The sequence below is a fragment of the Panthera leo genome, chromosome B1 (genome assembly GCF_018350215.1).
Source record: "Panthera leo isolate Ple1 chromosome B1, P.leo_Ple1_pat1.1, whole genome shotgun sequence".
Taxonomy (NCBI): Eukaryota; Metazoa; Chordata; class Mammalia; order Carnivora; family Felidae; genus Panthera; species Panthera leo.
In genome coordinates, this window is record NC_056682.1 from 135,470,895 (window position 1) to 135,498,106 (window position 27,212).

General features: G+C 37.1%; 1 protein-coding gene across 7 annotated transcripts in view; it reads left to right on the forward strand.

Annotated features, from left to right (window-relative positions):
• The window catches only part of WDFY3 (WD repeat and FYVE domain containing 3), a 276,427-nt gene that overhangs the window by 211,365 nt on the left and 37,850 nt on the right, over nucleotides 1–27,212 (forward strand). For 6 of the 7 annotated variants that reach the window (XM_042936004.1, XM_042936003.1, XM_042936000.1 and 3 more), the window contains 12 exons: nucleotides 1,194–1,293; nucleotides 3,468–3,628; nucleotides 4,720–4,949; nucleotides 6,514–6,623; nucleotides 8,627–8,809; nucleotides 9,701–9,858; nucleotides 10,954–11,031; nucleotides 12,680–12,907; nucleotides 19,183–19,236; nucleotides 21,485–21,653; nucleotides 24,182–24,345; nucleotides 26,910–27,058. In XM_042936004.1, coding sequence (XP_042791938.1) covers nucleotides 1,194–1,293; nucleotides 3,468–3,628; nucleotides 4,720–4,949; nucleotides 6,514–6,623; nucleotides 8,627–8,809; nucleotides 9,701–9,858; nucleotides 10,954–11,031; nucleotides 12,680–12,907; nucleotides 19,183–19,236; nucleotides 21,485–21,653; nucleotides 24,182–24,345; nucleotides 26,910–27,058 — 1,784 coding nt within the window. The remainder of the gene's footprint in view (nucleotides 1–1,193; nucleotides 1,294–3,467; nucleotides 3,629–4,719; nucleotides 4,950–6,513; nucleotides 6,624–8,626; nucleotides 8,810–9,700; nucleotides 9,859–10,953; nucleotides 11,032–12,679; nucleotides 12,908–19,182; nucleotides 19,237–21,484; nucleotides 21,654–24,181; nucleotides 24,346–26,909; nucleotides 27,059–27,212) is intronic. The other variant, XM_042936001.1, reaches the window with a different exon arrangement.

Consider the following 27,212-nt stretch of genomic DNA (forward strand, 5'->3'; position numbering starts at 1 on the left):
TTTGAATCCCTAGAATAAGATCTTTGATCTGAATATAGATTTTAGATTTTTAACTGCTCCCTTAAACCCTTTTTGAGTACCACCTTGAAAATCAGAATAGAAAGAAATGGATTTTTTAAAATAGAGCAGAATTTAATTTTAAATGCATAAAGCAAAACAGTGTTCTAAAGCCCACTTTTGTAACATCATAACCATAGTCCCAGATGTGTGTATTCACGGATCTGCAAAGCATCATTATTCTGCTGGTATCAAAACATACAGATCTCTTTTTAAGAAACAGTTTTGTGTCAGTTTGTTGAACTGTTCCATATCCAACTCCTACCAAAAGCCAGCTAAAACCACTGGCATTTGAGGACGACAGAAGGATGTTTCCACCTTTCATCCCTAGGCTCCCAGTGGTCTGCCACCCACCTCTCAGGTTAGATACTTGCCAGTTATGCACCTGGATTATATTACCCTAATAACAGAAAAGCCATCTGAGGACTGTAGTTTAACTTTGTGCCCTAAGCTTTTATTCAATATCATTTCTAAAATCATCTTTGTACTGTACAAAACCATTCTCAAAGGTATTATGGATAGGGTTAGCATTGTCGTCCTTTTAAAAACCCTTAGAGAACCTTCCTCTAAGAACAACTTCAGGTAAACATCCTTGCTGACAGTCTAGTGTGCTGCTTTTTACAGATAAGAGAAAGCTTTGTAAACCGTATCATCTTTTTTTCTCCTCGATACTGTGGAAGCGCAGAGCTAAATTGTGTGCTGTGTGCTTAGTTAACATTTTGATATTAATATTCCCTTCCCCCTCAACTTTGCCCCCTTGATTCCTAGATCCCTGAGGTTTTATATCTGTTTTAATGGCTTTATGATTTATTTTATCTGTATCTCATAAATGGCCAACTGTCTTTGGAAGTGAAGTATACTAATAGATTATCAGGTATTTATTAAATGCTTTTAATACTTAGAATCTTTTTGGAGGACTGGATTCAAAAGATGATACTTTACTTTTGCTTCTTTTTAATTCTGTGGTCACAAAAATAAAAAAAGCATAAGGGTGTCTACTATATCTCATGTCATAATTTATTATTTCCCAGTAGGGTTTTTTTATGTAACTATGTAAGTATTAATAATATAACTATGATTGAGCCCTTATCTTTGTTTAATTGGTTCTGTTTCTAATTGTAAATTTTACTGATTAGGCTTCTCCTGAAAGATCTACAAGAACTCAGCAAAAAGAATTTCAGACTTATATTTTGGATAGTGTGATGGACCATTTGCTTGCAGCTGATGTCTTATTGGGTAATACTATGTCTTATTTTCACTTTATGAAAGTACCTGTAATCATTCTTCTTCTCTATCTAAACCCCAAGTGTATCTCCTTTTTAGCTTTATCTTTTCTGTGCATTTTTCCCTCTTCCTGGTATTTTTCTGTAATGAGCAACAAGCCCATATAGCTCATTCCTTTTAATCTGGGATAGAGAGTCAACAACAGGAAGTGTTTTAAGTTGCTTGTCCACATCTGTACACTCAGGTGGCAGGAAGAGGACAAGGGAAGAGAAAAAAATGTTTTTAAGACTGTCTTACAACAAGTTATATTTATGTGACTATCTAGTACTTTTTAACTTACTGTGATATACATACACAACTTATAAGCGTGAGACCACTGAGATTAAAAAAAAAAAAAGAAAAAGAGCACTCAGATAGGAATGCATTACAGACACCCCCAGAAACGTCCCTCCTGCCCTGGCACAGTTACTGCTCACGGAGGCACCGTCCCAACTTCTAAAACAACAGATTGATTTTGCATGCTTTTGAACTTTATAAATGGAATCATACAACATGTATTCTTTGTGGTCTAGCTTCTAATACTCAACATGTTTGTGAGATTTGTCCATGCTGTTGCCTGTAGCAAGAGTCCATTTATTTTCATCACTAGAATATGATAGTATTCTGTCATATGCATATATAAAAATGTATCCATTTTGTTGTTGGACATTTAGTAGTTTCAAGGTTGAAACGGCTAGAAATAAAGCTGCTTGTTCCTATGGGCCACATGGGTGTGCAATATTTCTACCTGCCTGTTAGATATATACCTGTGAGTAGAGTTGTTAGGTCAGAGGTATGTATATGTTATTCTTTAGGATGGCACCCAGTACATAAATTCAAAACACATAAAGATGTTTTTTCTATATGTCTGTATCTAGTTACAGTAAAAATACAAAACTGGATACATTTACAGTGGAGCTAATTTTTATATGTAAAATAATGATAGAATTTAAAGGAGAAAGAAAAGGAGAGATTTAACATATTTGCTACTTGAGTTCCCAGTAATATTAATCAAAGAACTTCCATGCTATTAAAGTTTGTTTTTTGTTTTTGTTTTTGTTTTGTTTTGTTTTAGAGTAAATCTGCCAAGAAATCTTTAGTATTGTCTTAACATGCAATTCTCAGAGCATAGTGTCAGGTCAAACTTTTGTGTTTGTTTTTATTACTTGAGAAAAACTTACACAGTATCAGTTTTACTATGTAGAGGCATAAAATGAAGAGTTTTGCATAATGGAGTTAGAGTTAGGTGGGAATAATAATCACAATCAGTGGGGCTCCAGAAATTCTAAAAAGGAGGGGCTTACAGAGGGAATTTTGGTTAGGAGGATTAGTCTTGAAGTAGTACATACACAGCAAGTGCACTGAAGGCACTTGCGCAGCTTTAAAAAAAAAAAAAAAAAAAAAAAAAAAAAAAAAGTTTATTTATTTTGAAAGAGTGGGGAGGGGCAGAGAAGACAGAGAATCCCAAGCAGGCTCCACGCTCAGTGTAGAGCCCGGCCTGGGGCCTGATCCATGACCGTGAGATCATGACCTGAGCTGAAATCAAGAGTCAGACACGCAGCAGACTGAGCCACCCAGGCGCCTCAGTAGCTTTTTGAAGAGAAGGGTAGTGAAGGTAATCGTGGAGGGAGGAGTAGGGAGGGAAAGGTGCCTCTTGGCCCCACCAGCGCTGATTGTAGTTTATTTTTCACAGTTGTTGTGAACCTCTTTAATGCATATAGTACTTCATTGTGCTTAAAGGTATAATCAAAACTTGAGTTTCATTTGACTGTTTGTTTTACCCTTTATTGTCGCACAGAATCGATTCACAACTAATAACCTGACAGCTTTTTTCTCAGAGATCCTCTGTCACTACCATTTTAAGTTGAGGAACTATTTGCTCATCACAGATGTTCTCAAAGCAATAAGAGACTTCACACTTTGAATCCATAACTCTTTTATCCTGCAGAAATGATTTCTTCCAACATTTGTCATGATTTCTGGCCATGAACATCATTTTCTTAAAGTAGTACATTAGAGCTAGTGGTCTTATTTCTAAATGTAGTAGATGAATTCGTTTTACCTTAGCCTCATTTGTTTGAGATTCTGGTCTTATGCTGGTTGATATCAATTTTCTTAGATATTTTTTTTTCCCTGCTTCAATTTAGGGGAAGATGCATCTCTGCCTATTACCAGCGGAGGAAGCTACCAGGTATTGGTGAACAATGTGTTTTATTTCACACAACGTGTGGTGGACAAGCTTTGGCAAGGCATGTTCAACAAAGAATCTAAACTTCTTATAGATTTTATAATTCAACTAATTGCACAGGTAACCCAATTTCACTATTAGTTTTAGAGTACATGTTTTCCTATTGAAAAACTTTTCCTAATATGTCAAAATTATTGGAAATAAATGTAACTAATAAGATAACGTTAACATTTACCATAAAGCTCACCGTATTGAAAGTGAATAAAAACTGTCAATTTGTAGCCCTTCCCTTCCTTACCCATAGCTGGTGCCAGTGTGTCCCTTGTAAAGTTGCCTAAGTTCCCTCAAGCTGTGGGCTCTCCCTGACCTCCCCACTGACACTGCTCTTTGCCACCCAGATAGCTTCCTTTTGGTTTAAATACCTTAAGTCAGGACAATTTGATGAGGTTTTTTTTGTTTTATTTTTACAGTATGATATATTTGTGTGTAAAGATTTAGAGAGCAGGAAGAGTTGATATTAAAGGCATATTTTCTCCTTGTAATTGAATCTTCACAAAATTCACTGTAGTTCTTTGAAGATGTCATTTTAGAGTATGTGTGTGTGTGTGTGTGTTTTCTTTGACTAAAGAATGTTGGCCTGGTTTGGCACAAGTGATTAATCTTACTCAACACTTAATGTGGAAACTGGGAAATGCCATTATTGTGTGTTATTAGCATATGGTGCACAGATTCTTTCATGTGACCTAAGAATTTTTTTAAGCGTTAAATTTGTATTTATGCCAAAGAGAAAACTTTGCAAGTGAGGAAATGAAATGAGAATGTCAAAAGAAGTTTTTTACTAACATTTTAGGTTTGTTGTGTTTGTTTCTTCAGTAATTTTGAGTGGAGATCACTCCCCCTCACACGACTTTAGTGGTAGGACCTTCTCCCCGGATGGCACTTCCTCATCTCCTCTGGCAGGCTGCTCTGCCCACAGGAGTGGTAGCAGCTCTCCTCACTGGGGGGTGTAGCTCTCCTCTCACTAAATTATGTATATGGCTCTCTTGGGATCTGAACCTCATATTAGCAAAAGCTTTTTGGTTTGTAGCTTAGCACGCCTGTGCTGAGCATGGCATTTGGTACATAATAAACCTAATGTTTCTGTGCGAATGATACGCGGATCTTTTATTTCTGTCCATTCTACTAAATAAAGTATCTTTCATTATCTTTAGTCAAAAAGAAGATCACAGGGATTGTCACTTGATGCGGTTTATCACTGCCTCAATAGGACCATCTTGTACCAGTTCTCACGGGCACACAAAACCGTTCCACAGCAAGTGGCACTCCTAGATTCGCTCAGGGTCCTGACTGTAAACAGGAACTTGATCCTGGGACCTGGGAACCACGACCAGGAATTCATTAGCTGTCTGGCTCACTGCCTTATTAATCTACATGTTGGAAGGTAACTTTTTAATGTTCGGTTTGCCACCTTGAATTTATCTTTGGTATTTTTCCACCAGAACTCTTTGTCCTACTTTTTTGATAGTAACATTTTTTTTTTAAATCTCAGTTTTAAAACTCTGTGGAAAATATGAAAGACAAGGGTTACATTTTTGCAACAAAATGAGTATTCTTTAATTTTCTGTATCTTTAAATTGGTCATTAATCACCTTATGTCACATATATAACTTAAGTTTTTATTTCTTAATTTTGAGAGAGAGAAAGCATGTGAGCAGGGGAAAGGCAGAGAGAGAGGGAGAGACAGTGTCAATCCCAAGCTGACAGCACAGAGCCTGATTCAAAGCTCCATCTCACGAACCATGAGATCATGACCCGAGCCGACATCAAAAGTCAGATACTTAACCAACCGAGCCACCCCGGTGCCGCCACATGTATAATTTTAAAAGAAGAAGAAAGTTTACTTTTTTTTTTTTTTTTTTTAATTTTGAGAGAGACAGAGCGGGAGTGGTGGCGGGGTAGAGAGAGCAGGAGAGAGAGAGAGAGAGAGAGAGAGAGAGAGAGAGAGAGAGAGAGAAAGAGAACCCCAAGCAGGCTCTGCACTGTCAACACAGAGCCCGATGCAGGACTCAAACCCACAAACCATGAGATCGTGACCTGAGCCTAAACCAAGAGTCAGACGCATAACTGACTGAGCCACCCAGGCTCCCCAAAGTTTACTTTTAAAATAAACAAAATACACATTGTTGGAGGTTAAGGGAGGTGAAAAGAATGCAATAAATAGATGCAGTGGTATATGTTAAATGGGTGAAATTAGTATTTTTCCATTGATTGCTTTGACAAATACGTATTCAGTGTCTGCTGGGGCCGGGCATTGAATTAGGGACTGGGATGAAATGTGAGCAAGAAGGAACCCATGGTGGGGTTTTGGAATATGCAGTCTAGGAGTAAAGATAGAAGTAAGCAAGACTGGTCAGGGTGCTAAGTCCTGTGCTAGAAGCATGGTGCTTTGGGAGCATGGAACACATGCCCCTAACTGGAGGAGACACCTGCCAAATTACAACTTGAACATGGTTAAGGAGGAGGTTAGCCCTCCAAAGGGGATAAGAGTGATGTAGAAAGAAGGAGCCATCTGTATGATTGCCCTGGAGGAGGCAAGAATGTGGTGGCACTTAGGGGAAACTGCAAGTAATTGACTGCCACTGAAGCAAAAATGGTGGCATAAGAGACTGGAGGGAGGTGGTGCATAGACATATGAGCAGAATGTTCTTAAATGACCTTTTTATAATTTTTAGGTAAAAATGTTAATAGTGATCAGAAGGCATCTCAGTGCTGTTGTGTCTTTTTAATTACAGTTAGTCAAGTGGGTTTGTGAGATCACCCCTTTAAATGGCATTTTTATGCTAAAGTAGGAAGTTCTGTTTTGTGCATCTGCTGAATGTCTGTCTGCCAATTATGGAACTTTGTAATAGAGCCTGCATTTACCTGTGTCTGCAGAGGTATACTTGGTCATTATGGTTTTCAGCTACAGTCGTTTCCTTCATGTAGTTTAAACTGGAATTTTTCAGCAACGTGGATGGGTTCGGACTGGAAGCAGAAGCCCGCATGACTACATGGCACATTATGATACCCTCTGACATTGAACCAGATGGTGGTTACAGCCAAGATATTAGTGAAGGTAATTGCCTCAATATGTTTTCTTCCTTTTCTCTCCCCACTCCTTCATTTCCAAGTTTTAAGATATACCCTGCCCTCTTCCAAAAAAACTCACTTAAGAGATGGCCAGGTGGTTCGGTCGGCTAAGTGTCCGACTTCGGCTCAGGTCATGATCTCGCAGTTTGTGGGTTCAAGCCCCGCATCGGGCTCTGTGCTGACAGCTCGGAGCCGGGAGCCTGCTTCAGATTCTGGGTCTCCCTCTCTCTGCCCTCCCCCACTGGCTGGCGCTCTCTGTGTCTCTCAAAAATAATAAACATTAAAAAAATTTTAAAAACCTCCCTTGAGAAACTGTCAGCATTGACAACCAGCCCCCCAGTAGGTCACACCTGAATCCACACCTATATGCCCACCAACATCTAAATCAACCTGGTAGCTGTAGCTCTCCTTATGCCAAGATGGGTAAACCACTAACTGCTGATATTGCTAGCCCTCAGCATTTCATGGTAACACTGGGACACTTGATATTTATTTACCTTTGCACAGCTAGTGGTGCAAATACTGACTTGGCATTTGCCATTAAGAGAGCTGCCTATTGGTAGTGTCAGACATGTCACATTAGAGACAAATACTGCTTGAGACAGGTTGTCACTACTCTTCTTTTTTTTTTTTTTTTTTTTTTTTTGAGAAAGAGAAAGTGGGAGCAAGCAGGGGAAGGGCAGAGGGAGAGAGAAAATCTCAAGCAGGCTCCATGCCCAGCACAGAGCCCAACTCCAGGCTTGATCTCCTATGGGATCATGATCTGAGCCAAAATCAAGGGTCCGACACTTAACTGACTGAGCCACCCAGGTGCCCCACTACTACCGTTTTTATTCTCTTTTAATCTAGTTTTCCCACTGATTTTTATAAGTATTGTGCATTAAAGTCTTTGGGGTGGATTGATTTCTAATTTCCATGTTGGTCCATAGAAAAGTCAGATAACTACAGTAGTGTTTGTCTCCCCAGCCATACAGTGTGGTGGTTTAGCATATGACTTTATCCTTTGGAAGGCCAACACTCACTCTTTCATTCATTTAAGCATTAATTTACTCTGTTTGCTTTCACTAACACATTTTGAAGCCCAGACACTGAGGAACAGTGACTGTTTTCACCCCATACGGAACTAACAGTTTAGAATGTTGGTTCTCAAAGCAGACTAACCACATCAGCATCATTTGAGAGCTTGTTAGAAAAACAGATTCTCTGGCCCCACTCAGATCTACTGAATCAGAAACTCTGGGCATGGAGACCAGCAGTCTGTTTTAACAGGCCATTCAGGTGACTCTGATGCTTGGTAAAGATTGGTCTAGAGCAGGAGTCAGACAAATTAGCAAGGAATCCTTAGTAAGATGCAATTTAATAGTAAATATAAATATTCTTTTCAAATATTTGTTCTCTTTTTCCTTTTGAAAATTTAGGAACAAGTAACTTAATTTTCCACTTAAATAGATTTAAAAATTATTTTTAAATGGGGGTAAGTTTTTACATAGAAGAAGCTAGACAATAAAATTTCTGTGTATTCAATTTCTAGTTTTATAAGCAAAAATGCAGTCTTTTGCATACATATGAATATATATTTTTAAATTTTTTTTAATGTTTATTTTTGAGAGACAGAGACACAGTGTAAGCAGGGGAGGGGCAGAGAGAATCTGAAGCAGGCTCCAGGCTCTGAGCTGTCAGCACAGAGCCCAATGTGGAGCTTAAAAACACGAACTATGAGATCATGACCTGAGCCAAAGTTGGATGCTTAACTAACTGAGCCACCCAGGTGCCCCATGAACATATATATTTCTTAAGTTCTCCAAGTAACCAACCGCTGTTTTGGTTATCTGAATAATAATTTTTACTGAGCTTAATATGATATGAAGCTTTTTTTTTTTTTTTGACAACTAAGTACCCTAGATGAGATTCTTAGATGTAAAACATGAAGAAAATTACTAACTACCTTTATATTGTGTTTTTGATAAGTTGCTTTTTTCCATTTCCTAGGGCGTCAGCTTCTTATAAAAGCTGTCAACAGAGTTTGGACTGAATTAATTCATAGTAAGAAACAAGCCTTGGAGGAGCTTTTCAAAGTCACTCTACCTGTGAACGAAAGGGGTCATGTGGACATAGCTATAGCAAGGCCGCTCATTGAAGAAGCTGGTTTAAAGTGTTGGCAGAATCATCTGGGTAAGAGAGTCCTCAGAGATGATATGAACAAGAGATTTTACATGCGACTGTTGTCTATGGGTACACTTTAGATATGTAATTAAAACTATCCCAAAAGGATATTATGGTGGCAAAAGTGAAAGTTAACAGCCATTCTAGAATGGTTATGTTGAGATTTGGCTTTTTTTCCCTCAGGTTTTTTTTTTGTTGTTTTTTTGTTTGTTTATTTTTTAATCTGAGATGTGTTACCTACCCCTCTGCCATTTATAAATTTGTAAATAATACTCTGCCTGCAGATGTTCATTATGGTCACCATCTTGTCTACAAATCCATAATCCCTCTTCTGTAATTCTGAAATTCAAAAAACCCTGAAAATCCAAGGTTTTTTCAAGAATTTGGTGCCCAAAATCACTTGTTAGCAAAGCCTAACCTATCTTGATTTATCCTACTTAGTATAAATATTCGCACATTTTGCTGCAGAAATATTAATTTGTTCATTTTATGGTTTACTGTCATTGACCTTCTGTTGGTACTATATAATATATAGTGTATGTACCGTATCACTTTTTTAAAATCCAAAACATTCTACATTCCAGAGTATATGCAGCACCAAATATTTTAGGTAGGGGGTTGTGAATTGTTGTTAACACAGAAACTGAATGCAGTTAAAGTAAGTTTGCGTATTACTGCAGAGCTGTGAGGCTTCAGCCAAATGTAAATTCAACTAGTACGGTAATTCCCAAGCAGTTATCCATGTAAATGTCTAATATCTAAGAGAATGTCTGTGTCTGTAACGTCAGCTGCTCTTCATAACTACAAAATTGTGGTTTGTAACCATGACACAAAAATGTTAAAAGTAAGACTGAGAAATACATGGAGAAATTGCAGAGTCATGTAATTTTAATTTCACAGCCCACGAGAAGAAATGCATAAGTCGAGGAGAAGCTCTAGCGCCCACCACGCAATCCAAATTGTCCCGTGTGAGCAGTGGTTTTGGTCTTTCCAAGTTAACAGGATCAAGAAGGAATCGAAAGGAAAGTGGTCTTAACAAACACAGTCTTTCCACCCAGGTACGTTGTTTAGCTTCATCGATGGTACTATTAGAAATCTGTATTTCAAGGTTTAGTTGTAGTGTTTCATACAATACATTTAACATGTACAAGCATACGATTTGAAGTACAACTTTTGTGAATTGTTGCTTTAGAAGAGAGAAGGAAAGAACCCACATAATGAGAACGTCTCCCAACTGTCTATGATAAAATTGCGTTCTGAGTGTTGTGTATGCACAACCACTTCATAACTGGACGTGACATCGAGATACTGATCTGTGATCAGACCGTGGATAATCTTTCCCAGTTTTTCCAAACTTCCAATAATTTTGTTACTGATAATTATATAAATTTTAAAGCAGTAGCAGAACAAAATGGTTTCTTTGTTCTTTAGTACCTTGTCATATATATCTGTGATTGATTTTTTTCAAAACTCCTCTACCTATGTTAATTGCTTCTTCATCATACTTCCTCTACCATCCCAGAATCTTAGGCAGCTGTGAGGGTCTGAGAGGAACAATATGTATCATTCACACATTCCATGTGTTAGGCCAGGTTCTCCAGGAAGCACACCTAGAGGGAGTTTGGTGCAAGGTGTTTATACCAGGTGCCCTTGTGGTCCATATTTGTGGAAGGGTAAGAAAGGAAGCAGAATTGACCACAGGGAAACACTAGGTTACAAGGCAGGTCTGGCCTCAACTGACCTAAGTGGAGCTTTGGGGCCAAAACGGCCTGCCCCAGTTGACCTGTACTGAGCTGAAATAGCTGAACTTGCCTGCCTCCAAATCACCCCGTCATTAGGTTTGGGGTTCCCTGGCAGTTCTCTGCAGCTGTGGTGATCCCTGAAGGTGCTGATGGCACTCTCAAAGGCTGTAGGAGCAAGCATGTCCTTGAAGGGGCATTGAGCAGGGGAGGGCTGGGAGTGGATCTGTGTCCATCATGCAAGCCTCCATTAGATTCATCAGATAATTAATCTTTTAGGGTTTTGTTTATTTTGTAGTTGTGCCTTTAGCAGAATATTAATTTAATAAATAATTTGACATTATTTTAAGGCTAGTTAGCATTTTTCCAGGCAATCCATGAAATATTAACATCTCATTTTCCATCCATTGTTAGGAGATTTCTCAGTGGATGTTTACACATATTGCTGTTGTCCGTGACTTAGTAGATACACAATATAAGGAATATCAGGAGGTAAGAATTCGTAACTATAATAAAGGTTTGTTTTGTGTTCCTTGACTGAGAAAAGACTGTTTCTCATGATACTTTTTTAATCCGAAGAGTAAGTTGCTGAACTGCGTTCATCATCAGATGATGTTTTAAATTATCCCTGCCAGCTACTTTGGCCATTGGTTTTAAGACAGAAAAATTTGACCTTTCTAGAAGCAGATGGCATTGCAAAAAACAACAAACTGGAAATCACAACAATACCATTAATGTCAATGGTACTGATGTATTGCATGTGTTGTTCCTAATAAATATTAAAATACAAGAAAATCTGTCTCAGACTTAACAAGGAGACTATGAAAATATGCACTCTGCCTTGTACATATCTGTCTCTGAAAAGTCTCTTAAAATTCAAAAAAAACTTGAAGATGAAATAATTTTTTTTCTTATAGTCACTTAGTGATTATGTTGGTAAGAAATAAATTCAGTGAAATACTCTTGGTGAATTCATGATTACTCAAAAACTTATCCTAAATATTTTATTTCCAAAATGGCTGATTTAGATCTATTAAAGATTTCTGAATGCTGAACTGCTACTATTTTAGGAGCATACACTAGCTATTTGTTACAGGGTATTGACCTCCCCACCAAGAATACATTAAATACTACTATAATATTATGTAACTTCAAGATTATTCATTCTGTAATCTTCCTGTTAGCTGTAGAAAGAGATCTTTATTCTTAGACTGATATTGTATTCTTCTATTCCATCAATCATTAAATGTGCGATATGTCTTGGGGTGCCTGGGTGGCTCAGTTGGTCAAGTGTCCGACTTCGCTCAGGTCATGAACTCACAGTTCATGAGTTTGAGCCCCACATCGGGCTCTGTGCTGACAGCTTGGAGCCTGGAGCCTGCTTCAGATTCTGTGTCTCCCTCTCTCTCTGCCCCTCACCCGCTCACTCTCTGTCTCTCAAACATAAATAAACATTAAAAAAAAAATTTTTTTAATGTGCTATATGTCTTGATATTTGATATATACCAAGAAGTTATACCAATTCAGAAATTTTCTTTTAAGTAAAGTGGTTTGGATCGATCCCAGTGGCCAACTGAAAATGGTTTTTCTTTTGTTCTTCTATGAATATCAAGTTTTTTACCAGAACTGCATGTTTATATTCTTTACCTAAAATTTTTGGAAATGTTACCAAGTTTACCAGTAATGTGGTGTGCTGGCAGTATTTCTTGATCTGATTCACTAGATTTTCTCCTATCCAGGTTCTAGTACCTACCTGTTTTATAACTTGAGGGTGGGAAGGGGACTCATCCCTAAATTACTGTGTTTATCCATTAACTTACACTGAACTAATCATTTCAGTGTATTTTCATAAGGCACTGCACACTCTGCCTTGTACGTATCTGTCATTTACTTGGTGCTAAAGTAATCACTTTGGCCACCATAAAAACCGTACCTTCTCACAAAATTAGTAGCCTGATGTTTTTTAACAATTTTATTGTTATAGAACAACAAATAAATGTAATTTTACTTATATACTATTGACTGAAATGGTATATACTGGTTTTGTTTCCAAATATTAACTTGGTTTTAAGTTATTTGTAGACTTTTAATTATTGCTCCCACTTTTGCTTGAAAACCAACCTGGACCCCCTCCCCGTAGCGCCAGCAAAATGCCCTGAAGTACGTGACAGAGGAGTGGTGCCAGATCGAGTACGAACTGTTGCGGGAGCGAGGGTTGTGGGGCCCCCCCATCGGTTCCCATCTAGACAAATGGATGTTGGAGATGACAGAAGGGCCCTGCAGAATGAGGAAAAAAATGGTGCGAAATGATATGTTTTATAACCATTACCCTTATGTGCCAGAAACGGAGCAAGAGACCAACGTGGCGGTGAGTATTCAGAGTTAAATATTCGTAATGGCTCTTAAAAAATTTTTCCTCTTGGCAAGCATTCTCCTCTCAGGTCGTTTACCTAAAATCTCTAATTTAGGAACTTCACCGAACAGTGTCAGATTGATAACACAGGGTGGTGGGTGTGGGATGAAGCAGTGCAACAAGGCAGCGAGGAGACGCTATGACAGGCTCTCGGGCCGACTGCCAGGGTTTCCAGCCAGCCTCTGCCACTTCACTCGCTGAGTGACCTGGGACAGGCCACGAGCCACGCCAGGTTTCCGTTTCCTTGTGCCTAAAATGGAGAAAGTAACAGTCCCATCTCAAAAGCTGTTAGGACTCAGTTGGTTAAAATTAGAGAGGTACTTCTGTGGTGCTTATTTGTGTGCCAGAAAGCATTCTGAGTGACTTACGTAAATAAACAGTGGCACTAAGCAGTATCCTTTGAAGAAATACAACAGCTAAAGAATAATAGCCTGAATATCTATCTTTCTCTGGGTATCAAGAAACTTCATCACGGACTCCACAGGTTTAAAACACGGCAGAAGTTCTTTTTATTCAGAGAAGTCACCCTTTCCAAAGCCTTTCTTCAGACTTTTGCACATGACTAGAAAAATTTCGTCCAAGCCGATGATGGCACAGGAATCGTGTTTTTAAGTTTAGGGAAATACACTCTCCTGGGTGTGGCTAGCTGGCTCAGTCAGTTCTGGGTCATGAGTTCAAGCCTCTCATTGGGTGTAGAGCCTACTTAAAAACAAAAACAAGCAAACAAACAGAAGAAAAGTATACTTTCCCAAGAAAGCCACTACAAGTTTAAAAGAGAAACCGTAAGACTATAAAATCCACTGAGTTCAATTCTGAAAACCCTCTTAACATTTCAAAATAGTAATTCAACTCTTCAGTGTCCACTAATAATCCTTTGCCTCCAAAACGAAGTACACTTTTGTCCTTAGAAAACTCATGTTTATTGTAGAATCACAGCTTTGGAAGCTGAAAGGGGGTCTCACCTGTCATTTTATCCAGCTTCTTCATTCTGTTGTTTTAATGTTTAATCAATTGCAAAGACATTATTTATGAGGCATTTACCTGTGTTTGTACCTTGTCTCTGAAATGAAGTCCATATTTCACACTTGAGAGCACACCTGTGTTTGGACTAGCCACACTTCATGTGGTCAGTGGCTGCCATTCTAGACCAGAACAGCTCTAGAGAATTCCTGACTTTTAGACCACTGTTTCGTGACTTGTTCTTAATCTATACTCCTTTTTGATGAAAAATTCTTACATCTTCCTTTAATCTCATTTAAATTTAAAAAAATTAAAATTGTAGCTTTTAAAAAAATACAGTCTGGAAAAGCATCTTCTAAGATTTTCCTCCTCCCCAAGGATCTGATCACACTATGCTTCATGAAGACAGAATGGTGACTCTCTCTCAAGGGAATGTATTCCATGCTGTGTTTCACTCCAGTATTTAGCTGTCTTTGAAATAAATCTAGTGTAAACTCCTATACCCAGTTAGAAACCCAGATCACTACAGATCACTAAAGTATATTTGGGGTTTGTTTTTGGATATGTGGTTAATACAAAATGTTTAGAATTCTAAAAATGTTTAGAGTCAAACACTTACCAACTGTAGAAGTTTTATTATATTGTATTAAAAACTTCATTTCAAAACCTTTCATGGTTTAAATACTTTCACATTCTTGACTTGATATTTGATTCTCTTGACAATTAAAGAAACTAAGATTTATAAAAGAAGCTTAGAACGTGGATCTTCTAATAAGTAGTTTGCGTTCTATAATGTGAGGGAAGCTTGCATTGTTCCAGTGACCCTTTTTTTCCTGCCAAAACCCTGGCTCTATTTATTTTGTACCCACTGATTTCACTACTGTTCTCATACTTCTTAGAATATACAGGGCTTCTAGGTGGCTCAGTGGGTTAAGCATCGGACTTCAGCTCAGGTCATGATCTCACAGTTCGTGGGTTTGAGCCTTGTGTTGGGCTCTGTGCTGACAGCTCAGAGCCTGGAGCCTGCTTCAGATTCTGTGTCTCCTTCTCTCTCTCTCTCTGCCCCTCCCATGCTCATGCTGTCTGTCTCTCAAAATGAATAAATGTTTAAAAAAATTTTTTAAAGAATATGGGTCTTAGACCTGCTAATAAATAGTTAAGATTTTTCAACATAACTTCCTAAAGTTCACTTTTCCCAGAGCTATTCCATTCTGTCAAGAATGTTATACTTGGTACAGCTGTAACTTAAAGCACCACAATCTCTAATACTAGTACACTATATTAAAAAAAAATAAAATCCACCCATATTTTGCAGCCTTTTACTAGCACCTACTTTTGTCTGAGCAAACCAGCAATACAGTCTCTAATTCTTAATCTTTTCTTCAAGTGAATAATTAAGACTTTAAGCCTGTAACAATCTGATAAAATATTTCTTGAGTCAACAGTCATTTAAATTGAATCCATTCAAGAATACTAAAATATAAGACAAATATGCTCTCCTAAAAATGTGACAAACCCACTATTTTTATTTAACTGAGGCATATGCTTTTGAGGCATATTTTTTACTTATATAACCATATTTTTATATTGTTTATTCCTTTCCTTCTTTATAACAGTGTCATTCAACTTTATAGAAGTATATTTAAACTTCCGTATCAGATAAAAACAAAATAACCTATTCGAAGTTCACACTTACAACCTTAGTATCATTAGCATTTTACGTAAGCAAAAGCGTTCACCATCCTAAGAAATCTAAACAGTCTCAGAAATAAGTATGTACCATATGGAACTTATTTTTCAGCCAGATGGGTTACATATTGGGAAATACAAGGCAGTCAAGAAAGGCTGCAGATACATTTACAGAAAAGGAAAGAGCAGGTGGGAAGGGGAGACAGTTACAGAATGTGGAATTTATGTGGCTTAGTCCATTCACGAGTCAAGGTTAATCTGAATCTGCTGTGATGAAATTTTCTGAATGACTAATTATTTTGGTTTTGCCAGTTCAGAATTCTTGTAAATTTAAAATGCCATTAAATGTCCACTTTTATTTTATGGAATATGCAGTCTGGCAATGTTTACAGCAAAGAAGATTCCAAAAAATAGAAGCAGCTGCTCTCCTACTGACTTGTATCATAAGATCAAAAAAGAAGAGTAGGTGCTTACGAAGCACAGTGAGCTTGATGCTCTGCAGAGCAGTTTACGTGCAGTTTCATTACATCTCATCACAGTCCTCTGAAGTATAGTTAGTACTGTTTTCCCAGTTACACAGAGGAGGCATCAAAACGTAGAGAAGTTCTAGGGTGCATCCAGTAAGTAGTAGAGTAAGACATAGTGAGTATATAGGATGACAGTTCCTCAGAAGTTGAATCACTTTTGAAAAAGAAGAGATTCTAACCTTTGATGGTTTTGTGACATTATTGGTGAACAGTGAATTTCTTCCAGACAGAAACAGTATGCTAGGTTTTGTGTCTCTAATGCTAACAGAGTATCAGGAACTTAATCAGTGTTGAATGAATGGACATATCAACACTCTTTCTCCTGAAATTATAGACTTTTCCATTGCTTTCTCATTTAGCATTCTGTAGAATTTTCCTAATTCTGAAACTTTTCTAGTAAAAAGGGCTAGAGCCAAATTATGACATTTGGGCCTAAAACTTCTATAATTTGGGAGAGGGCTCTTCAAGAAAAGGAGTATAAACTTCGGGCTACAAAATTACTCGGACGCCTCTTTCCAGCCTTTTGAAAGGATCCCGTAGGAACTGAGAGCTGTTGAAGTTTAAGACTTTCCTTTTGGGGGGCGTCTGGGTGGCTCAGTAGTTTAATCATCAGACTTGATTTTGGTTCAGGTCATGGTCTTGCGGTTTGTGGGTTCAAACCCCGCGTTGGGCTTTGCACTGGCAGTTAGGAGCCTGCTTGGGATTCTCTCTGCCCCTCCCACTCACACTGTCTCTGTCTCTGTTCTCTCAAAATAAAAATAAAAAAGACTTTCCTTTTGGGATAATTTCCATTACTAAAACAGCTATGCTAAATTGCACTGTAATTCTATATTTTTTATTAAAGTTTTTTTTTTGAGAGAAAGTACATTCGTGAGTGGGGGAGGAGGAAGAGAGACTTGGGGCTCGATTTCACAAATCATGAGATTATGACCTGAGCCGAAATCACGAGTTGGACACCCAACTGACTGAGCCACCCCGGTGCCCCTGTAATTCTGTATTTTAGGTGGTAATGTCAGTTGTAGATGTTGTTAAGATGTGAGCAGAGGATATGATGAAAATATAAAATCCAGTGGCTTTTAAGCAATTGTGTCATTACTCTGAATCCTAAGTAAGGAGAATAAGATTCCATATTTTGCCATTTTAAAAAAAATTGTATTTAGATATGAAAACCAGGTTTTAATTCTGTGGTCTCCTTATTTTCACAGAATTTATTTTCATAGAATAATAATCTCAAACAAGTGTTCTATTATTTGCAATTACCACCAGGGTGAAGACCCCATTGCCTACCTATTAATTTCGGGCTGCTTGGGACAGAAGGGTAATCAACTTACTAGAAGCTTCCTTTTCTAATTAAGGGAGTCTCCTGTGGCTGCTGTCACATATATTTTTTGTTTAATATACAGATGTCACAGGATTCCTAGAAACTAAGCAACTCATTCAGGAAATGCCATTGTCAGCATTATAGAAAAATGTGAAGAAAAATGGCTGAAGAATTATTTTCTAGAAATTCTGACTTTGAAAGTTTTAGATTTCTGTGTAAACAATTATAATTTAGTTATAATTTTTTTTTAGTAAAAGAGAGGTATGATAATATTAAAGTTATTGGTATAGCATATCTCTTTACTATTGATTGAATGCTGTGCCTTGTAGTGAAACAAGAGCCTCAGTGAGTGGATCAATGAGCAAGTATGTATTAGACTGGCACTGTACCCTATGCTGCAGGGAAAATAAAGAGTGTGCATTTCAGACCCTGCCAGCATTCTGGTTGGTGATAAATAGTGGACATCAAAGTTGCATTTGCCAATAGGAGTTTGTTCATTTTGCTATATTGGTCTATCACACATCCAGCAATCTATCTTAGTCTTTTTTAATGAATTTTAGAGAGAGTTGCAGAGTCAGTACCCTTCACCCCTTAATATTCCACATGCATATCAATAATTAGAATTCAGTTTTTGTTTATAATTCTTTTTTTATTGGCATAAATTTTACATACATTGAGATATACAAATCTTAAGTACCATTGTATATTCACATGTGTGTATTTTATACTCGTGTAGCCAGTACCCTTACCAAGATAGAGATCATAGATATATATTTTAAAGATTATTCTTCATTACAAGGTATGCTTTTAAAAGTTTGCTTTTAAAGATAAACATTTATTAAAACCATGTGAAGTATTTGAAAGAATGCCCAGTAGTCCAGTGTGTGTTTTGCCTAGGGAAGAAACCCTTGTGAAGTCATTTTGCTGACGCATGTTTACCGTGGGGAAAGGTACTAGAAATCAACTCCAGATAAGAAGGAAGAAAAATTGGGAGTAGTTCTTGGGTGCATCATTGTCTGTATGTAGCTATCCGTGTATGTTTACATGCATAAGCCCAACACGACAGCTCAAAAGAAATTGCCTTCTTGTTAGTTGAGATTTTATTCTGAGAATAAAATATATAGCTGCCACCTAATATTTTTGGAAGTGCTCTTTACAAAACTTTTGGCCTGGAGACTGATGGCCCAGTCTCCCTTTTGCTTTCAGCCATTCTGGGGTTGTAGGTGGGAAAGTAGTAAAGAAAGTAGGGCATTGGGCTTTTATGGGAGGAAAGCACCTCATGATTTCTGTGGTGTGGGGTTTTGGAGATAATGGTGTAAACCAGTTACTCCCGTTATGAAACAGATGTAAGGATAAGCACAGTGAAAGGCAGGTGGAAGGTAATAGCTAGCATTAGATTCTATTATCCAGTTTTCTGTTTTTTTCCTTTTGAAGCCATATAGACTTGCCTGTCATCATCCATGACATTGGCCGCCTATGCTGAGGTTTTGTCTGTGATTTTTCAGTTAGTCCTGTTCAGTTAGCCTTGAGAATTTTAGTGTAGTTTTTACTTTAAAACTACTTTGGATAATTAAAAAATAGTAATGATAATCGCATGAATTTTGAGTGTGTCTTCCATATGTCATACAATCCTCAGGAAAATTTTATTTTTGTGGTGTTCTTTATGTTGTTGTTATTTTGGTTTGTTTTTTTTTTTTTTTCTGATGTGTCTATACTTAATACCCTGTTTTCAGTCTGAGGTCCCAAGTAAACAGCCCGAGACACCTGATGATATCATTCCTCAAAAGGTAAAACACAAATTACCATAAGAGAATGCAAAATACTTGCAGTTTTCTTTGTTTTGTTTTTGGTTTTTTAGTGCATGGTAGACTAGACTAACATAAAAGATTGACTTTCAATTTGTTCTTGTAAGTTCCTTAGAGTTGAAAGGTTGGTGTCATTCGTGCTGAGAGATGTCCTAGTCTTTCTCGGCTTTATTCTAATTAGCTTTCTAGGGCCTGTCTGCTGCTCACTAACAGGTTGAGTGTTCGCTGCTCTCACCACAAAATGTGTATTGCTTCACGTATAAACTAACAAGTTCTGACGCATGTTAGTAATGGGCAGCCTGACACCCTCAACTTTTTTTTTCATTTACTCATTTAATTCCTCCAGATACTAAATAGTGTGTATTTTGAGAATATAAGAAGTATCCTCTTCTAAAAATTATTTTTTCAACTAGAAGGCTTTAATGAAAACTAAGATATACATAGATCACTTAAAAAAAAATTTTAGCTTACTTTAATTATAAGTTTAAAAATATACAATTATTTTCTTTTTCCAGAAAGATTCAGTACCTTACTCAGTTTAAAAAAAAAAAAAAAAAGTGGTTCTTTAGAACACAGAAAACTACCTCCAAATATTTAGGGAATAAGGCTTATATTTCCAAGTTGAAGTCCTTAACCAAGTAGATGTTCCCCCATCTACTCATTGTCTTGCCCATAACTAACTATGCTTTCATCTTTTTAAAAGAACAATTTTGAGTTGAAGATAACACTGTTATACTTAACGTAGAAGAATTGGTACACTACAAAGTTTACTACCTTTCTTTCATTTCAAAACTAGTTTGCTTATCAGATTGGTCCTTCCATCATTGTAATATTATTTTACCTCATTTTAATAGTTTCCTATGTTATGTATTTCACTTTCCATTTATTGCATATCATTCCTCAGTTAGCTTGCTGCTCTCCTGACTCTGTACCTAAAGTTAAAGGAAGGGCATTGTGGCTTCAGTTATGTAGTTTTTTATCTCAAAATAGGTTCAGTATTTAAGTCTAAATATTCCAATTGGACATTTATTTTCCGCTTAAGTTGGAAATCATTTGTTTAAAAAGGTCTTGCTTGAAAAAGCATTATAGTGGAAAATATATATTGACTACTTGAGTTGAAGAGTAAGCCAACGGAATATTTTTAATTACCTATTTTTATTCATGAGAAAGGAAAAGTGAAATAATGTTTAGAAAGGGAAGGTTTTAAAGCATGATTCAAACTCCATCTTTTTTTTTAATTGTTAATCCAAAGTCTGGGTCTCATTCTAATCGAGGAACTTCTATACATATATTCTCCCTGTGGTTTTACAGTTTTGTAGGACATTTTAGACCTTATTTTTTCCATTATATTTTAAAGAAAAAAGGTCTGGGTCAATTGGAGACTTTATTTTTAGGTTAAACATTAATTATTTTGAAAAAGAAACGCTCTTGAATCGTATTCCAAAAATATCTTTTCTAATGTTTCTAGGTAATAAATTTCTTTTTCAAGATGGACTTATATATGTTCTTAATATACTCAGTTAGTAGACTTATGGATCATGTTATTTTTACACAACAAACAACAGGAATGTTTTAGCAAATTGAATGTATCAGCTTGGAGGGGCAGGCCAGCCAAAGAGCACCATCTGGCCTAAAGCTGGTTGATTCCATCTTGGGTCAGAATGCTCTAAAATTTCTAGAATTTTAGTGATAACTGGGAATATGGGGAAGAACAGTGCAGTTCTAAGTCTTTACCTCCAGATATCTGAAATAAACACAGGCACAGATGATTCCAACTGAATGGATGGGCCTTTAGGCCTGACTATTTAACTTTCTTTTGCAAAGTTCCAGGCTCCTCACAAACCAGACATCCTCTTGCAACTTGATGCTCTCCAACACTGGGTGTTCTCTTTACTGTCTAAGAAGGTTTTCTAATACATCTACTACAGTGAGGCCATGCAGTACTAACATGAAAACATTATTTGACTAGAGGTGATTTATTTCTATTTCAAGAAGAAAAACTGCTAATAATGTTTTTTTAACTTATGTATGTTTTAAAAACCAATACAATTTAAAAGTAGAGAAACTTAACCCAAAAGTGTATGGATTTTTTGTGTATAAATATAGTCTGTCAAAAATCCCTTTAAAAAGGTAACACATAATGAAGTCTTGACACCATACCTTCCCCAGGAAGCTTATATTTTAATTCTGAAAATAACTACCTGAATCCTTTTCTTCCATTATTTCTTAGAAACCTGCTCGATACAGAAGAGCTGTAAGTTATGACAGTAAAGAATACTACATGCGACTAGCCTCTGGCAATCCAGCCATTGTCCAGGACGCCATTGTGGAGAGTTCAGAAGGTGAAGCTACACAGCAAGAACCAGAGCATGGCGAAGATACTATTGCTAAGGTCAAAGGTCAGCCTTCCTCTTGGATTTAGTTAAAAATGACTTTGGATCGTCTCTTACATTTGAATTTTTATGAAAATATGAGCTACTGCAAAGAGTAGGGCCAACCCTAGGGATAAAAGTATCCATTCATATTTTACAATTTCACTCTTCTTAAAAATTGATTTCTATATTAGAACTAAAGAGACTGGCTCTTCTTTCTTGCCTACAGATAGATAGAGTGTGCCTATTGGCCTGATAGTTTGTTTTTAGTGCATTTGGCAGAACTCTCAGTGTTACCTGATACTTTAATCCAATGCCCTGATAACCAAATAAATATTTATAAAATTAAAACAACTACTAAATGTGTTATTAGTGCATGTTAGACAATAGGTAAGAAATTTCTTCCTATGAGCTAAGGCAGATTATTCCAAATCTGTGCTTTATGAGCGTAGTAAAACATACCTGAGATGATGAATTGGACATGAACTTTTTGATTCTGTACTTTTATATATGTGTGCCCCCCTCCCCCCTTCCTGCAGCTTTTCCATGATCTAAATCTTAACAAACCCCACCAGACCTTGAAGACACTGGTCAGATTTCAAATCCTCCTTCTCTGAAGCCTTTTCCAACTTCCCTGTCCACCGAGAACATTTTGCTCATATCTCTTACAGCAATTTCAGTGTTTTTCACTGCTTTATGTTTTCTAAACATAAGTTTCTCAGAGGCAAGAGATCCTTTTTCTTCTCACCAATGACATTTGGCACATGCCCAATGCAAAATGGGGATTCAGTCAATATTGAATAAGTAAATCGGTCCATTGTTTTAACTCATTTAAGCCTCTGATTCATGATAAATTCAAAAGTCTTGGCATATTCTGTAAACAAAGCCTCAGAATATAAATTGAGGCCTTCAAATTAAAAATAAATTTCAGATCCAGTTGATTAAAAAACATAGTATATGACCATGTCAACAAAACACCCCATCAAAATTGTGATCCGTCTCTCTTATTATTATAATATTCATCTTCTCATTGTGACTATGACTTCGTAAGTATTTCGTAATCTAACATTTTCCTAGAATCCTTGAAACTTGTAGTAGTTGAGCAAGGTTTATAGTCTTCTAATTTTCTTGACATTGCCCCAGCACAGTTACGCAAGTGGGTCCAAAGCTGAATTTACTGAATATAAGCTAAGGTATACTTCAGAGTTAGTCAGATGACCTGTGTTTGGGTCATTGGCACTTGAGTTGGCTTGGCCTCATTTTCCTAATCTCCAATGGAGGTAAAACCACAAATTTTGGTGTCCCTACTGTGTTGTGCATGGTATTATGCTAGACATAGAATTGGAAGTTTTGATTTATTAAAAATAATGCAACTATAGAGGCATCTGGCTGGCTCAGTCAGTACAGCATCTGACTCTTGATATGGGGGTTGTGAATTCAAGCCTCACGTTGGGCGTAGAACTTAACTTAAAAAAAAATATATATATATATATATATATAATGTATATATATAAGCTTTTCTCCCTTGTGGATATTCTCAGCAGGACTTGATCTCTCTTGCTTACTTATTATACTCTTTCATATATAAAAAGAAGGTTCTTCTCAAGGCAGAGCAGAACCTCTGATAACTCATGCTCAAAGGATAAGATTCTAAAAGGCTGACTTAAGCTTTTGCAAGATTCTTAGCACAATTATCATTGGTGGGTGTAACATGACTTTTTGGGACAAGTATAGAATATTAATTTAATTAAGTGTTGGGTTTAGAGTGTATTTTGAGTGCTTCTCATACTTTGGCATCTCATCAATTAATTTTAATGTCACCTCCTGTGGTTATTAATAAAATTTTCAAAATATAGACAGTAGAATGTTTCCTTAACCTGCAAATTAGGTCACCTGTCCTGTATTTTAAAGAATTGTATTTTTTAGGGATGTGCCGAGTAAGAGATTGCTACGGCAAAGAATTGTATTTTTTAATGATGTGATGATTTGATCACCTTGATTCATATATGAATGACCATATTGCTGCTTGTTACATAAGTCTTGAAATAGTCCTCATTGGGCCTTCCATGTAGGTGGGATCTCTTATAATCATATTTATAACTTGCTGTCTTTAATTTTGTTTCTGATAGTGATTGATCATTTGTTTATGATACCCCCTCAATGACACCTGTCCATAAGAAACACCATTCTTACTATTAATTATGCTAAGCTCTCTATCATCATCTGACACTTATTTAGTATTTACTATTAAATACGATGCTAAGCATGAATAAGCAATTAAATCCTCCCAACAGCCCTCTAAGATAGATGGTATTTTTGTCCCAGTTTTATAGATGAGGAAACTGAAGTTCAGAGAAAGCAGATAGATAATTCTCCAGGGTCACATAACTATTTCACTTTAGGGCCTATGTCTTCAATCACTGCATTGTGCTGCCTCCCTGTACCTTTCAGAGTTCCCTCATTTCGGAAATATGTGGGAGAGACTGCCTGAGCCCAAACTGCTTCCCAAATGGCCCCTGCAAGGTCACATGGCTCTCATGGTTATTATCCCATAGGTCTGGTCAAGCCTCCTCTAAAACGGTCTCGATCCGCACCTGATGGAGGAGATGAGGAGAGCCAGGAGCAACTACAAGACCAGATTGCTGAGGGCAGCTCTATAGAGGAGGAGGAGAAAACAGACAATGCTACCCTACTGCGCCTGTTGGAGGAAGGAGAAAAGGTACTGTGCTTCTAAAAAGTAAGGATTGTATTTAAGTGACTTGTTTCCATTTTACAAGACTAACTGATAGGTATTTATATGGTGGCAGAAGATAAATATTTTAGCCCCTAAAATGAAATACAGGGTGAATAGTAGGCAGCCTTTTGGATTCAGTACTCTACATCTGTCATTTTCAGGATTTTCTGACCTATCTGAACACACTAAACAGCACAAAGCTTCATCAAATACAGTATTAACATTGATACCTAGTTTACTCTCTCTATCTCTGTACCCTTTATTAGACTATACTTATTGCCATAATTTTCTGTTTCAAACCCATGCATGCAACCCACTCAGTAATCTGGTCTTGTTTTGTTTTGTTTTTTTAAACACCTCCATAGTTCCATTAACCATGTACAAGCATCTTCAGCCCATCCATGTCATCATCCCCAGGCTTATATTTAAGCCCCATCTCCTTCACTCGCAGAAGACCGCCTTACCTTTCTACTTCTCTCCCGACCTCTTACACCCTGCTGACCTGTTCAGGCTCACTTCACTGACTCTGCCTTATAAGCCTAGTAAGCTTATAAGCAGCACTCTGTGCCCCACAGTTGACCACATCCATAATACTAGTGCTTTACTCTGTGCTTTACTCACTGTGTTTTCTGCCAAGATGCCCCTCTTTCCATCACGTGCATAATAATCTATCCTGGGGGCTCCCATTTGGTACAGTCTCATTTCCCATGATCTCTTTAATACTCAGATGTAGGAGGCTTTCTTTGATTGTCTTGCCAGCTCAGGCTTGCTTGGATACCCCTCCCCTGTGCTCTTACAGTGCCTTGTATGTATCGTTCTCCTTTATCATGTCATGAATATTCCTGTGCCTATCTCTTCCCATAGGCAGGAAGCTCCTTATAGCCAGGCAGTGTTTCTTATTCCAATCCCCATTGCCTTACACAGTTCCAATCACCTAATAGATACCCAATAAACTTCTGAAGGAAGAAGTGATTAGTTGAGTAAATAAAAGAATAAATAAATGAAGGAATGAGTGAGTTAAACATGTTGTGAATATTGACTTTTTAAAGTGTGGTCTTTTTGCCTCTCATTAGGCCTTAGTGTAACCCTTGAAATCTTACCCACTAAGGTATAACCAGAACTTAGGGTATGATTTTTAAAATTCTGTTTGAATATATGGCTTAATTAATCTTGAATGAAAATGTTTTTAAAAATCATGTAATTATAAAAGTACATGAGGTCTGAAGGAAGCACAAGAGAGGCTTCTGAAGTCTTGGTCATGTTCTGTTTCTTAATCTGGATGCTGGCTGTGTCATATTTTTAGCATTTGAAAATTCACCAAGCTATGCACTTACAAAAAACATTTTTGTGTTTGTATCTTACACTACAATAGAATGATTTTCAAAGTATTGGTTTTTTTTCCTATAACATTCTACATTTTTATTATAAAAGTAGTTCAGATGTGTTGAAAATTGACTACGTTTGCATGTTTTAGAAAAATCTGTTTTCTAACACTCATTTTTCAAACTTTTAATCTCATTAAGTACAGTTTTTGCTCTAATTGATTTACGTTTAAATAGTGCAAGAAGTATATTCAGACTGACATTTGTTTGACTCTAGATTGGTTGCTGATATTTTTTCCTTGACTCATGTTGAACTGAGTTTAAGCAAGAAGGAACTAGATCTTGCCCGTTGGAAAGAGAACAATACTTACATTGAGAGATTTAGCAACTCTTTTTGACTATGAGGAAAATACAACTTCTGCCAAGTTTGGCTTTGTACAATGGCAGAGCAGTCTGCCAGGCAGGCAGGACCCCAGGTGGGGAGCGAATAGGGACAAATGTCACAGTCCCCATTCCGGGAGATATTGTGTAAAAAGACGAAAGTGAGTTGCATAAAAGAGAAGATCACCAACAGTCTCTAACACGATTACGTATGTTATCTCTGTAACTCTCACAACAAGCCAGTGTTGATTTGAAATTCACAAATGCAGACAGAGAGGCCCAGAGAAATTAAGAAAGTTGGCTAAATCCACAACTAAGTGTCAGGACTGGGGGGATTCACTCAGGATTGTCAGGATCAACAGACCATTTGCACTCTTGACTCACAAAGAGCACAATCCTAATCTCCTTACATGTATACCTCAATTCTCTTTTTTTTTTTTCTGCCAAGTTTATTGTCTCTGTCTCCTTCCTTATCTAACTTGTTCATCGCTCCTAGAACCTAGTACAGATGCCCCTGGCACACGGTGAGTACTCTGTGGATAGTGGGAGAAGTGGATTGGATGGATAGGTGTTGGATGTGAGTTAGATGGTTGTCTCCTTTTACTGAACTCAAGTGCAAATCAGATTGCAGTTTCAGCTGATTCTTTTTAACATGCTTAAACTCAGGTTTAATGTGCTTAAGTCAGGGGAAACCATAACAGAGTGCATCTCGATAAAATCCTGTTTGCCCACTAGATCCATATTTTCAAAACATTTTGTTTCAGTTATATCAAAAAAGAAATTATCAGGGTTGTTGGGTTTTTTTTTTTTAACTCTCTTAATGAATGTTTATGGTTTTCTTTATAGATTCAACACATGTACCGCTGTGCTCGGGTCCAGGGCCTAGATACAAGTGAGGGGCTACTTCTTTTTGGTAAAGAGCATTTTTATGTGATTGATGGATTTACAATGACAGCAACCAGGGAAATAAGAGATATTGAAACCTTACCTCCAAAGTAAGTAAATGAATGAAGAGACACAGTACAGCTATCTTGAGAAAACAATATGTATTTACATAGTGTTGTTTTAATCCAAAACTTGTGTTCTGAGTAACATTATCTTTCAGTTTGTGTGCATTTGTCATTAAATATTCACAAAGGGGAATAGTTA